This window comes from Meriones unguiculatus, chromosome 6 (genome assembly GCF_030254825.1).
Source record: "Meriones unguiculatus strain TT.TT164.6M chromosome 6, Bangor_MerUng_6.1, whole genome shotgun sequence".
Taxonomy (NCBI): domain Eukaryota; kingdom Metazoa; phylum Chordata; class Mammalia; order Rodentia; family Muridae; genus Meriones; species Meriones unguiculatus.
The window spans coordinates 111037710-111054534 of record NC_083354.1 but is presented as its reverse complement, the minus strand read 5'-3'; the positions used below and the strand labels follow the sequence as shown (position 1 = coordinate 111054534).

Here is a 16825-nt window from a genome sequence, read left to right as displayed (position 1 = left end):
GCATGTACTGCTCCACAAACTTGGCATGCATGCCGCTCATTCTAAGGTTCCTCACATTTGATAACCAATAAGCAAATGAGGCAGAGGATGGGGGTGGGGAGTGTAGGAGCCCGGTGCCATGTTAACTAAAAACATACGGAAGCATGCAGCATGATACAGATTCGCCTCGCCGACACTTCAAGGCCTAAATGGCGAGCCACAACAAAACAGAGGGGCTTTTATTAGCCTGTGGGCTCGGTCACTAAAAACGACAGGCTTTAATACCAGACCCACAGCTGTCAGTGCTGCTATTTAGAAGCGGCTTGGCATTTCCCTTCTGGCAGCCTACTCTGCCTTCATGCGTAACGGCCACACATCACAAATGCCTGTCACCTGCGAGACTGTCCACTGATGAGGAAGAGCCTTAAGCCAACATCAGAGAATGTTTTAAGCACGTACGCAAGCGCTTTCCTCTCCGGTCTGTCTTGTTGGTTAGGTCTGGTTTTTTCTCCTGGTCTCTATTTCAGAGAAATATATTATATATTATATATTATATATTATAATAGTAAAAATTCTAAGCCTCTGGCCTCTGCAGGCACCCCACACATGTGACATGAACCCATATAAACACACACATTATTTTCACGTTAGTGAAAATAACTATTTTAAATCCTTGTACTCAGGAGACAGGAGCAGTGAGTCCAAGGCCAACCTACTCTACATAACAATTTCCAGGACAGCCAGGACTACATAGTGAAATCCTGTTTCAATATAATAACAACAGTAATAGAAGCAGCCACAGCTACAGTAATACTTTTAAAAATGAAGACATGATGAAGTGAAGGCAACACATAGAATTATCATGAACAAAAGTAGATACTTGTAAAAGAGTCATTAAGAGGAAGGTCAGCATGGAATAAAAGAGAAGGCTGCCAGCAAGCCTCATGCTCTGCGCTGTGCTGATTTACAAGAAAAAAAAATCTTTTTTTCTTTTCCTTATTGAAAATTGATTTTTTTTCTCATATAATATATCCTGATTATGGTTTCCTCTCCTTCTATTCCTCCCAGTTCCTCCCTACCTCCCCTCCCATCAGGACCCATCCCCCTCTCTAAACTGGAAGCCATAATATATACCCAAAGGACCTGTATGGTAAAAAGAGAGAAACGATGAAATAGAAATAAAGAGGAATAATTTTTTTAAGAACGTCTTGTGTGTTGTGATTGTCATTACCCTACTGGGTATTCTCATGATAGAGAGTATCTTATGATAGATAGATAGATAGATAGATAGATAGATAGATAGATAGATAGAAAGAATCTCATGTTACTCTCTCGCAAGGCCCCACCCACTTCACTTCTAGGATGAGCTAGAATGGGGCATGTTCAGCCTAGTGTGGCCATACCCCAACACTGCATTCTCACAATAGCGCAAGGGCTGATCTCAAAGCACTAAGAAAGCCCTCATTTGTCAGGAGTGAAGCCAAGATGGGAACAGAAGAGGTACAAGAACTACACAGGGAAAATTGCGCTTATAGGCACAAAGAGACCAGCTATCCTCTTTCAAAATGGAAGAGTCCAGATGAGGCAGACTTCTGAACTATCTAGCTGCTCCTGTTAACTAATGAGCCAGTCTGGGTGAATCTCATTTTGTTGTTTTTGTGACCGTGTCTTTTGTAGTCCTGGCCTTGAACTCACTATGGAGATGACACCCTGAACTCTGATCCTCCTGTCCCCTCCTCCCAAGTACTGGGATTAGATGCTCCAAATTCCTAGTGTGAGCTAGAAAAAAAATGGAAGACATCTCCGAGCTATCTTTAAAGACTAGGAAACGATGTGACAAATAATGATTGCCTGGAGATTACCAAGAGTGTCCTTGGGAAAACCAGGCCTAAAGAGTCAATAACAAAATAAATATAAATATAAATGAAATAAGGAGTAACCACACTGGCTAATCTTTGTAAACCAATGGCTAAGAAACAATATTTATTTAAAGTGACATTTAATAACAAAGCAGAGTGTTGTGCAGTATGAATTAACAACAAATCTCTGCCACAGGTGGGCACAAGAACCCAGTTAGGTTCAACCATCGCACTCATACCAGCACTGTGTCTTAGCAGCCTAGCTCAAGAGCTGAAGACTGCTAGGCCTTGCTCGCTATAGCACCTCATGGTCTCTGTAATTTAAGAAAGAGAACCTAAACCTTCTTTTAGCTAAAGTTTATCCAAATTAGAATAAAAGTGGGAATCCACGTAAATTGTACTCAAATCACATGAACTTGAGGAATATAATTAACACAGAAAAAATTCTCTGAAGCAGAAAAAAAATGTAGAGGAAGAGGTTTTCTCTGTCTCTATCACCTATCTATATGTCTGTCTGTCTATCTATCTATCTATCTCTTAGCTGTGTCATCTTTTCCATTTGTCTTGGTCCTCAAGAAAACTTCAATTAGAATATTTCCTTCAATTCTATTTCATTTTTTGGCCTCCCAGGAAAATCCATCTTTGTTTATGTAAAGCTATACAGCTTCTGGTTGAAAAGTCTTGGTTGCCATCTCATCATTTAAACCAACACTAGCAGAGTTCTGCCTTTCTCCATGTGTTTGCAATGAAAGGTCAGTGTAAGTTACTCCTCTGTTCCTCATGAGAACTGTCCTTACTATTGTCTTTTACTCTAGAAAACTTGAAGCTTTGAGAAGGTCACATAGCTAGTAAGAGTCAGGAATAGAGTTAAGTCCAGTTTTATCTCCACTGTGTCCCACTTCACCCCTCCTAGCAGGTCAGCGCTGTGTGACTGACCACAGGTGTGTGTCTTTAAGCATGAGTCTACTTCCTAAAGAACACTCTAACACAGCTTCCCTTGGCATTGAACTTCCGGAAATCCAAAGTATTAAAATAAGAAAGGTCCACATTTAATTGTCGCTTCAAATCCACAAACACTGTGGACTTCTTGTGACGTCAGTGATTGAGCGAAACTTTTTCCAGAGATGACTTCTTGAGCTAGCAAATGTCTACAAAAGGACAAGTTTCTGTTTGTGGCTACAACTGAACAGGACAACCGTGTAACAGGGATATTTCAGTCTTGGTTTAGCAACTGGGACATCTTGAGAAAATTGAGATGCATCTGTTTGTTTGCTTTATTTTGTTTCTCAAGACAGGGCTTCTCTGTGTAGCCCTGACTGTCCTGAAACTCCCTCTAAAGACCAGGCTGGCCTCAAACTCAAGAGATCCAGCTGCCTCTGCCTCCCCAGCACTGAATTGAGGTCAAGTGCTACCACCTCCTGGCTCTAAGATGCGTATTTATATGGAGTTCCAATGAGGTTCCAAAACACTGAGTAACATTCCTGTGCGCAGGGAGAGGCCTGGCAGTCACTGCATTTGGGAAGAATAAATGGAGTTGGTTGGCATGATCTCAAGGAAAGAGAACAGAGGCAAAAAACAAACACACACTAAGTCTTAACTAAGCTTCATAATAAAACAATTAACATTTGTTTAACAATAGCTGAGTGCTCTAAGCTGGAGGCTGTAAATGGGGAGAGGTGATATCTCACTTTCTCCCCTTTGTGTTATTTTAATTTTCCAACAAGCTGATGGACATTTTCACCAGTTTCACACGGGAGGAAGCCAAAACAAAACAATAGTAGATGATTTGTGTGTGCGTGGTGGAGGCTATCAAACACCTAGAAAATAATGAAGCAAATACTTGCCTTTGAGAATAATAATTGTTTTAGAAAAGATAGTTCAGGTGGAAAGGGGGTGGGGAGAAACTTCATTTTCTCACTAACACAGAGCTGGTTGCCCACTAAGAGAAACAAAACTAAGATACAATTAAAAAGACTTGAGAAAAGGGATTAAAAGGCAAAAAGAGGAACCATCCATTATGAGTTTTGGGGAAAGAAGAAGACTGTGACTAAGAAAATTGATTATTCAGCAAAGATGAGGTCTTGCTAAGGTTGGAACTCATAAATTTATTATGGAGCCAATCAGCACAATTACATAATTTCTCCTGGCAATGGTCGGGAACTAGAAGCGCTTGATTCAGGGTTGGCATTAAGCAAAGGCTTTAGAAGACCTGAGGGAACCTGTAGTTACAAGGCCCGTACAGAGTCTGGCTTCCAGACCTTCTAAAAATAAGAGCAGACCAGAGGTAAAAATAATAATAAAGCCATGTAGTATTGAAGAAATAGAAAGAGTAACAGCCTGCTTCATGACAGTCGCAAGCAGACAGCCATAAGTTTATTGTCAAAGACCCTGCCTTGGCAGATCAAAAGCCTGCCTGTCTAAAGGAATTTCTGCAAGACTCTAAGCTCAAAGTCATCAGACATGCTGGGAGCAAAAATGATCTGTGAAGGGGAACACGATGGATGAACGGGGACCCAGGGAGATAAGCCATGAGTGGGCCCCTCCACTCTCATCTGTACTGTTACCACCAGCTCTAATTCAGAACCCATAATCACCAGAAAGCTCTGAGAAAAACTACAAGGAATTTGAAAAACAAAATGTTTACTCTAGATGTTGACCACCCAGACTAACCTTTTTGTCCTTTTGCAGAGGATGGCGCAGAAAACAGGCATATCCTGAGAGATGCCAGCCTGAGTGCAGTCAGTTTGGACAGATAATTGTAAGTAAATAGGAAAAACAAAAACAAAACAAAACAAAAAACCCTTCAATACCAAATGATAAGATGAAAATCACAGAAATTCTAATTCTAATTCTAATTGTAAGTACAAAGAGATCTAAGGAGACCTTACTTTCTAAAACACCAGGACGCTAAGACAAAGAGGCAATCATAGTTCAACAAGAAAAAATTATTAACAAAAATTTTAAAAATTATATGGAGAATTGAGAACAAGACTCTTGGGAAAAGCTCTCAGAACAAAAGTACGAGCTTATGAAATATGACAGAATAAGTTAACACAGAGAAGCCCATTCTGTAAGTTTGTAAGAATTACAAGTAAGTTAGGGATCACAGGGAAAATGAAGACGCTGTAGAGGTTTGAATAAGAATGGCTCCATGGGCTCATTTATTTGAATGCTTAGTTACCAGGGAGCGGCACTATTTGAAAGGATCAGAAGGATTAAGAGGTGTGGCCTTGTTGGAGGAAGTGTGTCACTTGGGGTGGACTTTAAGGTTTCAAGAGCCCATGCCAAGCTCAGTTTCTCTATATATCTGCTTATGGATCAGGATATAGTTCTCAGCCATTGCTCCCATGTGTGTCTGCATGCTGCCACTATGATGATAATGGACTGAAACTTTGAAACTGTAAGCAACTCTCCAATTAAATACTTTCTCTTATAATAGTTGCTTGGTCGTGGTATCTCTTCAGCAATAGAACAGTAACTGAGACAAAAGGTGGTACTGTTGACCCAGGCATTGCTATGACAGGCCTCACCATGCTATTTGTTGTAGGAATATGGAAGACTTTGGGACTTGAGACTAAAAAAGCAGTTGAACACTTTAAGCAGAATTTTCTGGGCCATTGTAGGAAGAGCATGGAAGATCATGGTGCTGAAAGCAGTGTAGATTATAATGGCCCAGCTCAAGGGGGAAGAATATTAGTAAGTGACCTTTAGACAGTTCTTGTGATATTTTGGGGGGAAATGTGGCTGCTTTTTGCCCTTGTGCAAAAAAAAACTGTCTGAGGCTAAACTAAAGAGCTTCAGATTGATGGCATTGGCAGAGATTTCAAGACAGCCTAGTACTGACTCTGTCCTGCGGTTATTAGTGGTTGCTCTTATGCAGATCTATAATGAAAAGGAACAAGCTTAGCAAGGAAAAATGCAAAATGTACAGTTTGAGGAGAAAAGAGCACCAGGAAGTATAACGTGGAAGACAAAGATGCAAGCATCAAAGGAAATAAAAACTTTCAACTTTAAAAGGGATTAAAGAAAAGTTCAAGTGGTGAAGAAAACCATCAGTAATAGAAAACTGATAGAAATATAATTGAACAAGGAGGCCAAATTCCAGCCCCATCAAGCAGCATAACTTGCTAGCTTCAGCCATGTGGTTCTGGCTTTAGAGTAAATGACACGTGACAGGGGTTGTGCAATCTCCCTCCATGGCTAAGAAAAGCTGCTGGAACGGGAATGTGTCGGGGGTGTCCCTGCACGGAGGCCCAGAGAGGCCACTCCATTAAGGTGAAGCCTAGATTGTATTGAAGATCCCGAGATGTTGGAGACAGCAGAGTGGTGGGACCCCTGCCAAGGAAAGCTGCAGACTGGATGTGGAACCAGACGGAGACAGAGAAAGAGAGATGTATGTTACAGTCAACAAGGCTGAATGCAGCTGGAGATCTGAAGAGGACGTTAGCAACATGCAGAGAGTGAGAGACTTTGGAGAACTCAGTCCTAAATGAGATGTCTTCATCCAACCCTGCCCTCAAGGCTCAGGGATCTATGTGGAAAAGGAGGCAGGAAGATTTTAAGAGCTGGAAGTTGATGGATGATGCCAATTAATTGGCATCTTCCCAAATGCAACAGGGCTGATACACATATGAGCTCACAGAGACTTACGGCATGAATGAAACCGGCACAGGTTCGCACAGACGAAATCCCAGCACCTAAAAGAGGAAGTGGACACAGAGCCCCATCCCTAACCAAGAAGCTGTTTGCAATTGCTATCTGTTGGGAAAAGGGAAAATCAGTTTGCTCTTTGAAATCTCACCAAGTATATAACCACAATCCAGGGCAGGCCCCATGCTCAGGAGTAGTGGGACAATGTAAACCAGACCTCGTGGTCTTTGGTTTTTATGAGATTTTTGTTTTGTTCTGGTATTTTTTGTCTTATTGTTTGTTGTTTCTTTTGATTTTTTAAGAGAGAGAGAACATGAAGTTAGATATGTAGGAAGGTGAGGAGGATCTGGGAGAAATTGGGGGAGGGAAAACTTTGAAAATGCATACTATAAAAAGCCATTAAATAGAAGAAATGAAAAAATGTTATCCAGTTTAGTTTGGAAAAGTGGGAAAAAGTAGGCGGACACAGGACTCAAGTGAAAGCAAGACTTTCCACAGTGGGTTGTAGTTTGTGAATCTGACGGGTTTTGGTTGAGGTATATGTTCACGGGAGTGCATGTATGTACAGATGCATGTGTGCGCACATGCTCAGGTACTGTTTCAGGAACTTCTCATCGTGATCTTTGAAATGGTCTCTCATTAGCGTGGGGCCCACCGATTAGACTAGACATGCTGCCCAGACACGGGCATCTGCTCGCATCCACTGCCCCCGCACAGGGATCCCAAGTGTGGCCCACCACATCTGGCATCTTTACTTGGGTTCTAGGGATCCAGCCTGGTCCCTGGTGTGCTGACCAAGCTACCTCCCCACCCGCTAAGAACAGAGCACCCTAAGAACACTTTAATTAAAGCTGTAACCATCTCCTCCTCATTTCCTGTCGTTAAAATGCCATGGAAGTCACTCTGTGAGGCTCAAAAAGGACACAGACAGAGATGAGACCTGGTGGCCCTCCACCCTCTAGGAGCACGAGCTCCCGTTGCAGAGACTGAGCTCAGGAAGCAGGAGGGAGGGAGAGGCAGAGTCTGGCCCAGGTGTGGAACCCCACTGAGCTGGGCACCTCAGTCCCAGCTGGTGCTGGGCAACTCCTGAGGGGCACTTACCCCGTTGTGTAAGGGATGTTTATACCTCCCAGGTTGATGCTTTCGCATCCAACAATGAACAGGGTGGAGAAGCACAGCAGAGAGACCCCGCTGCAGATCATTGCCAGCTTTGCAGATTCTCTCGCACCGAGCTTCAGTTTCTTTATAATGTAGCCTCCCAACACAATGCCAACCCCAGCGCTGGGGACAATGATGACACCTGGGAAGAGCAGAAAGGGAGGGTTAATTTGTACTAAGCGTTGACTGCCCACTGTTATTGTCACTCTTCTGTTTGTTCATCTTCTATCTGCTCATCAGTGTTAAGGTAAAGAATAAAAATTACTCCAATCCATAAATATTCAGTGTCTGGTTTGACAATATACTGTTTTCAACACGCATTGACAAAGGATTCAAATCCAGAAGATACAATTAAAAAAAAAAGAAGGCTTTTACAAAGCAATAATATAAAACAAACAATTCACGAGAAAGGTAGATACAATTTAGATCGGCCCTACATCAAAGGGAGAAACAAGTTAAAATGACAGTGAAACTCCACCACATAGCAGTCTGAAGGTAAACACTTAATGCCACATGTTGGTCAAGATAAAATGCTGGCAACTCTCAGCAGCGGAAGACTAGAAATAGCAGGACCAGCTTTGAAATGCAGCTTGTCACTGCCTGGTAGAACTGACGGGAAACACTCCCTGCCCTGGGCAGTGAAGGCCAGATTTAGACTCCCGAAAGAAACTCATGGTGTACGTAACCATCCTAGTAGACCTCACACACACTGAAAATAAACCAAATATCACACAACCAACACATCACATGTATAATATTCCTGTCATAAAGCAATTCAAAGGAAGACCTGCCACCACACATAACATGGGTGACTCTCACAAAGGTGACACGAGAAAGACAGTGCGATACAATGGGCATGTCCACGAGCTCCAAGAACCAGGAGGACTAAGCCAGGATGTTCTAGGATGCTCACACAAGTAGCATGAATATGAAGGAAACGTAGTTACCGTGGCAGCCAAGATGGCTGGGTGACGGGTAGTTCAGGCCAGAGGGGCTCCCGCAGTGCTGAACATACTCTTCCCCGTAAAGTGGGTCACGGCTAGCCGCCATGGCCCGAATGTTTGTGTCTCCCCGAATTCGTTTGTTAAAACCCTAATTCCCAGAGTGTTGCCATTAGGAGAGTGGGCGCCACATGAAGAGTGCCCTAACCAAAGAGACATGAGCATTCTCCTGTTCTCTCTGTCATATGAAGGACACAGTGAAAATGTCCCAGCTATGAGAAACAGACCTTCGCCGGACGCCAAACCTACCAAAACTGTGATCTTGGGCCCCTTGCTTCTAGAATTGTGTGAAACCAAACCTTCACGCTCATGAACCACCCTGAGCATGGTAATCTACCTCAGCCTGAAGAGAATAAGCAAGCCTTATGCTTATACCTCATTTCTAAATTCTGACCAGTGCGCTGCTGGCTGTTTTATTGCACTGGCATAAAACTAAAGGCATGGAGATAGAGAGATGGCTCAGTGGTTAAGAGCACATACTCTCTTCTTGCAGAGGACCCAAGTTCAATTCCCAGTACTCACAATGGGCAACCCACAAACTCCTGTAACTCTATCTCCACGGAGACCTGGCCCTTCTGCCCCTGACCCCCACACCATGGGCATCTACATTCACATGTATGAATGAACAGACACACTTAAAACTAACAATAAAATAAATCTTTATTTTAAAAAATGAAAAAAAAATGGGCAGGGATGGCACATGCCTTCAATCCCAGCACTTGGGTGGCTAGAGCAGGCGGATCTCTGAGTTCGAGGCCAGCCTGGTCTACAGAGTGAGTTCCAGGACAGTCAGGGCTGCTCAGAGAAACCCTGTCCTGAAAAAAGGAGAAGAAAGAGGAGAAGGATGAAGTAGAGAAGGAGAAAAAGGAGGAGGTGGGGGAGGAGGAGAAGAGAAGAAGAAGAAGAAGAAGAAATAAAGACATAGTCAAATACCTGTCCCCCTTCCCCCACCTTACAGACTAAAAAGAAACATATAAGCCAATAGAGTTAAAACAACTCTAAAAGTGGCTGGAAAAACACAGGGAAGGGGGGAAGCTGAGTCTTCCCTGGGAGAGATCAGGGAGCGCTCTCACAGTGGCTATTTTCAGCTGACATTTGATAGAAGAGGCAGAATGTATGTAATGGACCAGCCCAGAGAAAACATTCTGAACAAAGGAAACACATGTGAAGGCATGAGGTCATTGTATTGGGTATTCCTGGCACTTCAAAATACCAAGAGTGTGCAATGGAAGATGATGGGAGGTGGCGGGGGTGCAGGACGAGAGGTTAGAAAAACTAGACCATAGGAGACCAGGGAAAGAAACTCAGATTCTATCTGTGAGCACTGAGAGGCCACTGGAGAATTCTGAGCTGGGTCAGGTGAGAGTTATGTGTTATGAAGACCATTGCTGAAGGGAGACATAAGATAGCGTAGATGGAGTGAGAACTTGAGTCTGAAGGGGTCAGGAGGGTAATTGCAAGGGTCCAGGTGAGCAGCAGGAAAGCACCTCACTGACCGCACAGTGCATTAAATGAGGAGGGCAGGAAGGCTAGTGAGGGATGGTAGAATGGGCATCCAAACAGGAGGAAAACGCGTAGACAGCAGGTCTGCAATCCCTAGGACAGACAGGCGTGTGAGGGGCCAGAAGAAGAAGCAGGTGGAGGCCTCACACTGGGGCACTGGGGGGCCATGCTGAGAGATTTATAAGTTACCAATGGATCTGAGAGGTGGGGTGTTCTCTGGTGGCAGAGAGAAAAGGAGGAAGCCAAACTTTGGGCAGAGCACAGGTAGTCTTACGGAAGGAGAAAGATAGAGGGACATGGAGAGGACAGGAGCCCCACAAGGAGACCAACAAAGCTAAAATGCCTGAGCCCAGGGGGTCCTACACAGACTGATGCACCAACCAAGGACCACACATGGACAGGACCTAGACTCCCTGCTCAGATGTAGCCCATAGGCAGCTCAGTCTTCATGTGGGTCCTGGAGGAGAGCAGGGGCTGCCTCTGTCATGGACTCAGTTGCCTGCTCTTTGATCACTTGCTCCTGGTGATGTGGCCTGGCAAGAGGATCCAGACAGTACTGATGAGACTAGATAAGCTATGGGCAAATAGCAGAGGAGAACTCCCCTTTTCAGTGTACTAGGGGAAGAGGATGGGGGAAAAAGGGAAGGAGGGTGGGATTGGGAAGAGTTGAGGGATGGGGCTTCAATCAGGATATATAATGAATAAATTGTAAAAAGAAAAACTATTTTTAAAAAAGGAACAAATGAGTTAAGACAGAAGAAGAACTTAGAATGGAGTCAGACCCAGCATACACATTCAGTGAACACTGGGCTGTCATTACTACCATCACCATTTCTTAAGATAATTGTATTGTATTTTAGTGTGTGTATGTGTGTGTTTGTGTGTGTGTGCTTGTGTGCATGCACACACATGCATGTGTGTCACAGTACATATATGGAGGTTTGAGGATAACTTGTAGAGATTGCTTCTCTTCTTCCACTATATGGGTCCCAGAGATCAAACTTAGGCTTGATGATAAATACTTTTACCCACAGACCCATTTCACAAGTCCATCATCATTAGCATCTTAACAACTGTGAATATCACTGTGATATGCCTAATATTAATGCATGGGATACATTTGCACAAACATACTAGGATTATAACTGGGCAATTTTTAATGATAAGACTGAATTTAAGCAACCTATGGTGTGGCCCAACAGAAACAAGTATGTGTTTAATAAATAAACCTTTGATACCTAGTCATGGTGTTTGTTCTTAATTTAACACTCACATACTTAGGTTATAGAAATTATATTATATTATATTATATTATATTATATTATATTATATTATATTATATTACATTACATTATAGTTTATAGAGCTCTTGACATAGCAGAAGATTCTGCTTCAGGCATATGAGTTCCAGGAAGGCTCTACCATCTATAGGTGAAAATCTTTGGGACACTCATTTTTCTAAGGAAACTGATGCATTAATTGTTCTACTTCCTTTCTTCCTCCAATGTCAAGAACTATTATCCACAAAGAGGTGTCGAACCTTTGCTCGGGGTCACAATCTCGCTTACCCTTAGAAAGCTAGGGCTGCAACTCCATGAAGAATGGTAGTCACCTAATCTCCAGGTGTTTCAGAAACTAGATGAATTCCTCCTCTTGACTCCACTTGTATATTGTCCATGTTGTCAATAGACACATAAATATACCTAAGCTGAAAGCATGCTTAGCATCCCAGAAAACCTTGAGCTGAGGCAAAGAGGGAGAAAAGGAGGCAACCATCCATCACCAAGAATGTCCCAGACTCAGACACCTTCAATGTGCTGTCACTGGTGTGCATTGTGAACAGTAAAAATGATGGGATTTTACAACATCTAGTACCAGTACCAACCCCCGACATCATACCTGCCACTTCTTGGCAGGCCCCTGCACACGCACACACACGCACACACACTGATGCAGACTAAATGTCGGATATTATGATAGCTACATGTTCCGTAGCAATTCACTTCACCCTCAGCTTTTCATGGATTTCAACAGTCTAGAACCAGAATAGGTCTTAGTAGGAGCAGAAGCTCATGTTCAGGACTTAGGTCGATTCGAAGCATTTTCTCTCTCAGTGGCTGCACGGGACAGAGCAATATGTGTGGTTTGGATGAGAATGACCCCCACAGTATCGGGCATTTGAACACTTGGTGTCCAGTTGGTGGTGCTGGTTAGGCGGGTTGAGGAGGTGCAATGTTGTCAGAGCAGGTCCAGCACCGGAAGTGAGCGTTGAGAGTTTAGAGCCTCACCCCATACGTAGTGTGCTCCCTCTGCCTCATGCTCAAGGGTGAGATGCGAAGTCTAAGCTTCCGGCACCTTCCAGCACGCCCTCTGCTTGTTGCCATGTTTCTGCTGATATCATGCACTCTTATCCAGTTGGAACCATAAGACAACATAAGCTCTCTCTTCCTTAAGATTCTTTGCTCATGGTGGCTGGAGAGAGGGCTCAGAGGTTAAGAACATTGGCACTCTTCCAGAGGTCCTGAGTTCAATTCCCAGCAACCACATGGTGCTTCATAGCCATCTATAATGACATCTGGTGCCCTCTTCTGGTGTGCAGATGTACATGCAGACAGAACATTGTATACATAATAAATAAATAAATCTTAAAAAAAAAGATTCTTTGCTCATATTTTAACACAGCACCAGATAAGTAACTAATACAGTATCCCATTATCCACGGTATCTTAGATGGGGAGGGATATGGTATTGTCCCCACATCACATTTATACAGTAGACAAATCAACTAAGATTTATTTAGCTTTAGGAAAGCCTATGCTTCTAATTTTATAATACAAAATAAAAGCTTTCCTCTTGCCCAGGACAAATTATTTTTTAAGGTTTCCACCACCTTTTGCAAACATTTTATTTGAGAGAGTAGATATACCATCAGATACGAACAACTAAGATTATTTTTAAAAATCCACTCTATAGGTGACCCTAGCTGAGACTCCTAGGAACAGGAAATATGGAGACTGAGTGGAGGGAGGGAGACACCAACCCACCCATAAAACTTTTCATCCAAGACAAGCGTAGGGATAAATATGGAGCAGACCTTAAGGGAATGGTAAATCAACGACTGGTGTAACTTGAGACCCCCCCATTGGACATAGCCAACACTATTGACACTATTGATACCCCGCTGTGATTGCAGACAGGAGCCTAGCATAACTGCTTTCTGAGAGGCTTCATCCAGTAACTGAAGGAAGCAGATGCAGAGACCCACAGCCAAACAATAGGCTGAGCTCAGGGAGTCTTGATGAAGAGTAGGGGAAAGGATAAAAGAAGCAGGAAGAGTAAAGGACACCACAGAAAGACCTATAAAGTAAATTATCCTGGGCCCATGAGGGCTCAGAGACTGAACCGCCAACCAAAGAGCATGTGTGGGGTGGACCCAGAACCCTTACACATATGTAGCAGACATGAAGCATTGTTAACATGCATATCTAACATCTAACAATGGGAGTAGGGGCCGTCTCTGACTCTGTTGCCTGCCTCTGGATCCCTTTCCCCTAGCTGGGCTGCCTTGTCTGGCCTCGGTGGGAGAGGATGTGCTTAGTCCTGCTGTGACTTGAGGTGCCAGGGTAGGTTGAGACCCCTTGGGGACCTCTCCTTCTCTGAGAAGGAGAGGGGTGTATGGGGAGAGGTGGGCACGAGAGTCGGACTAGGAGGAGGAGGAAGGGGACTGGGATCGGGCTGTTAAGTGATTTAATTAATTAATTGATTGATTGATTGACTAACTAATTAATTGATCAGTTAAAAGTCCATACTCCAATGCTGGCAAATACTAAATGACCCCAGGATAGAGAACAAGCTCATCTTCTGCCAAACTGCCCATCACTCTGCAAATAATAGCAGTCTAGGACACCCGTATCTCCTTCACTTTTGAATGTCTCATCCTCACTGTTGTGAAATTTTTCAGGAGCCTCTTCAAAAGCCCCTTAAATAGCTGTGTGTGGCATCTAAATTAATTACTGGAACATTTTCCTTAGAGTTCTGTGACTTCTTTGAGACAGAGAACCAAGTATTTCTTTCCACCCATCATATTCCATGATATGACTTTAAATCTCTTTGGACTTCAGACTAAGAGAAGCTGTGTGTGTGTGTGTGTGTGTGTGTGTGTGTGTGCGCGCGCGCGCGCATGCGGGGCACGGTCTAAGCTTCCAATACTGGAGGAGAGGTCTGTAGGCAGAGTGAAGGTCACACTTGAACTTCCTGAGGACTTAAGATGGTAGAGCAGCCGCCTGGCACATGGCTGCTGCTGAGCAGTTGACTCAGTCTTCCGTCTTGAGCTCCAGCCTGAGAAGACAGACAGTATTTGAAGGAGCCCTCATGGGCCTCTGCTTTCTACCTTGTGGTAACACGTATCAGCTGCTGCATGACTCAGATAGGACCACTAAATTAAAGCAACATGGGAGGCTCCTGAATTCTAGCACGACCTTGCTGGGAGGATGAATGAAGGCACTCAAGAATCTTGGCTCTGCACCGCCTTCAGGTTGAAGATCGCCATGTGAAGCCCAGCCCGCATGTAGGCTCAACAGATCTCATTTTTCCCCCACCCCATCTCAGCTATGCCAACGCAGGGAGACCTGCACAGTAGGAGAGAAATACGAGAAGCCTAATCTCGGGGATTTGAAGTCTTCGACACTAGAGGAAAGGCAATAAAAAGGAATGTTCAAGGAAAAGCCACCACGCTTATCATTTCAGGTTTCTGATGAGTTCAGCTGAAATGATGCACAAGCGCCAACGCCCAGCTGTGTCCCGACAGGGATTCCAAAACCAAACTGAATAAACACAGTTCATCTTTTACAGCTTACAAACCTAGAACAGCTCTCTGCCATCCACGCACTGAAACCACAAAGAGCAACAATTTGTGAAGGGAAAACGCGTAGGTATCTACTTCATCTCCTGGCTCTGGGAAACAGGAGGGGAACGAGCCTTCAGAGCAGAGGTGGGGGCCTGACCTGGGCCTTTTGTAGTGGGGACTTCACAGGCCTGTAACAGGAGCTCATTAACATTTTCAGTTATCAAAAATGAGCTGCAAGCAAAGACATCAGCATTAGGTTACCGCGCCCAGTTCTCGTTCGTGGTCCAGATTTGGACCCGGGCCAAATGCAAAGCCTTCTTTGGAGGCCCTTCGGGCAAGATCTCTTTTCTGTCAGCAATTTTCAGCTGTCCTCTGTTCATTGTTGTCCAAATCCTGCAGCTCTCAGAGCTTTCCCATCAAGAAAACTGATCATCACACCCCCACGAGGAGCTCAGCTGTAAAACCTGACAAGGCCTTCCTTCCCCTGGGAGGAGCAAGCAGAGCTTTAAGACTCTGTTCAACAAATGGGGAAGGGAGGAGTTTAAAAAGCTTTGACACACCTAACTATTCCCATTAAAATAGTCTGTCACTCAAAAAGACCAGACGGAAGTTTTGTTTTCGTTTTCATTTTGGTTTTGGTTTTGATTTTTCAAGACTGAGTTTCTCTGGCTGTCCTGAAACTCACTTTGTAGACCAGGCCGGCCTCAAACTCGTTGAGATCTACCTGTCTCTGCCTCCCAAGTGCTGGGGTTAAAGGTGTGCGCCACCATACCCAGCCCAGATGCTCTTTTAAAAAATTTATTACTTTATTTATTCCGTCAGGTACATACGGTAGACCAGAATGGTCATTTTGTGCTGTTAGTCCAATCACTAATCTGAACACATTTTAATTTTCTTTCTTTTTTATTACAATTCTTATGTGTATGAATATTTTGCCTTCACGTATATTCTGTATGCTTATTTATTTCCCACCATCTCCTGTCTCCCGGAAACTGTAAGGAAGAGTAAGCAAGTTACTGCGCATGTGCAGATGACCTGGGCCTTTTGTCGTCGGTGGTTGCTAGCAAAGATCGGAATGGGGCATCAGATTTCCTAGAACTGGAGTTAGAAGCAGTTGTGAGCTACCATAAGGACACTGGGAAATAAGCGTAGGTCCTAGGGAAGAGCAGCCATGCCGAGCCATCTCTCCAACTCCTCATTTTTAAAAGAATCCACAGTCTCACTGGGCTGCAAGTCATGCGCTCTGGAACTTGCCTACTCGACCTACAGTCCCACAAGAGCAAGGGCGCTGGAACTTGAACACGAGGCCTCACATATGCTAGGCAAGCCCCTGACCACCGGGCTCCAGTGACACAGCACCCAGCCCTGCACATGCACAAGACACCCACAGAGACGTGCAACACCGTTGTGTAACAGTTTTCACCCACAAAGAAGCCGGTCCATCAGCATCATGACGATGTCCTCCCGACTTCCCCTACACCCGGTGATAACCACTGATCTCTCTCATTCTGTGGGTTTCTCTAAGGTGTCTGAATAGGAGCACATAATACCCTCCGTCTCCTGCCACCATGCGTGTTCTCAAGGCTTGGCCAGGTTAGAACACGGCTCCGTTCTTCATTTCTACCCTAAATGTTCTGGGCCAAACCACACTGTGTCCATGCCCGGCTCTTTACTCACACTTCACGTGAAGGGCTTCTGGGGTCATGGTCACAAGAGGGACACTCGGAATAATGCTGTTGTGGAGTTCATATCTACCTTGCTTAATGTGGTTGGAAGTTTCATTCCTTGTGGAAGCAGGACTCACAGTGGACTTTCCAGATCATGTGTTT

The 16825-nt window shown here is 44.1% G+C and overlaps 1 protein-coding gene across 2 annotated transcripts in view; it reads right to left on the bottom strand.

The window, feature by feature from the left end:
• Slco5a1 (solute carrier organic anion transporter family member 5A1) overlaps nucleotides 1–16825 on the bottom strand; it is a 102655-nt gene that overhangs the window by 16252 nt on the left and 69578 nt on the right. For both annotated transcript variants that reach the window (XM_021643864.2, XM_060385846.1), the window contains one exon: nucleotides 7590–7788. In XM_021643864.2, coding sequence (XP_021499539.1) covers nucleotides 7590–7788 — 199 coding nt within the window. The remainder of the gene's footprint in view (nucleotides 1–7589; nucleotides 7789–16825) is intronic.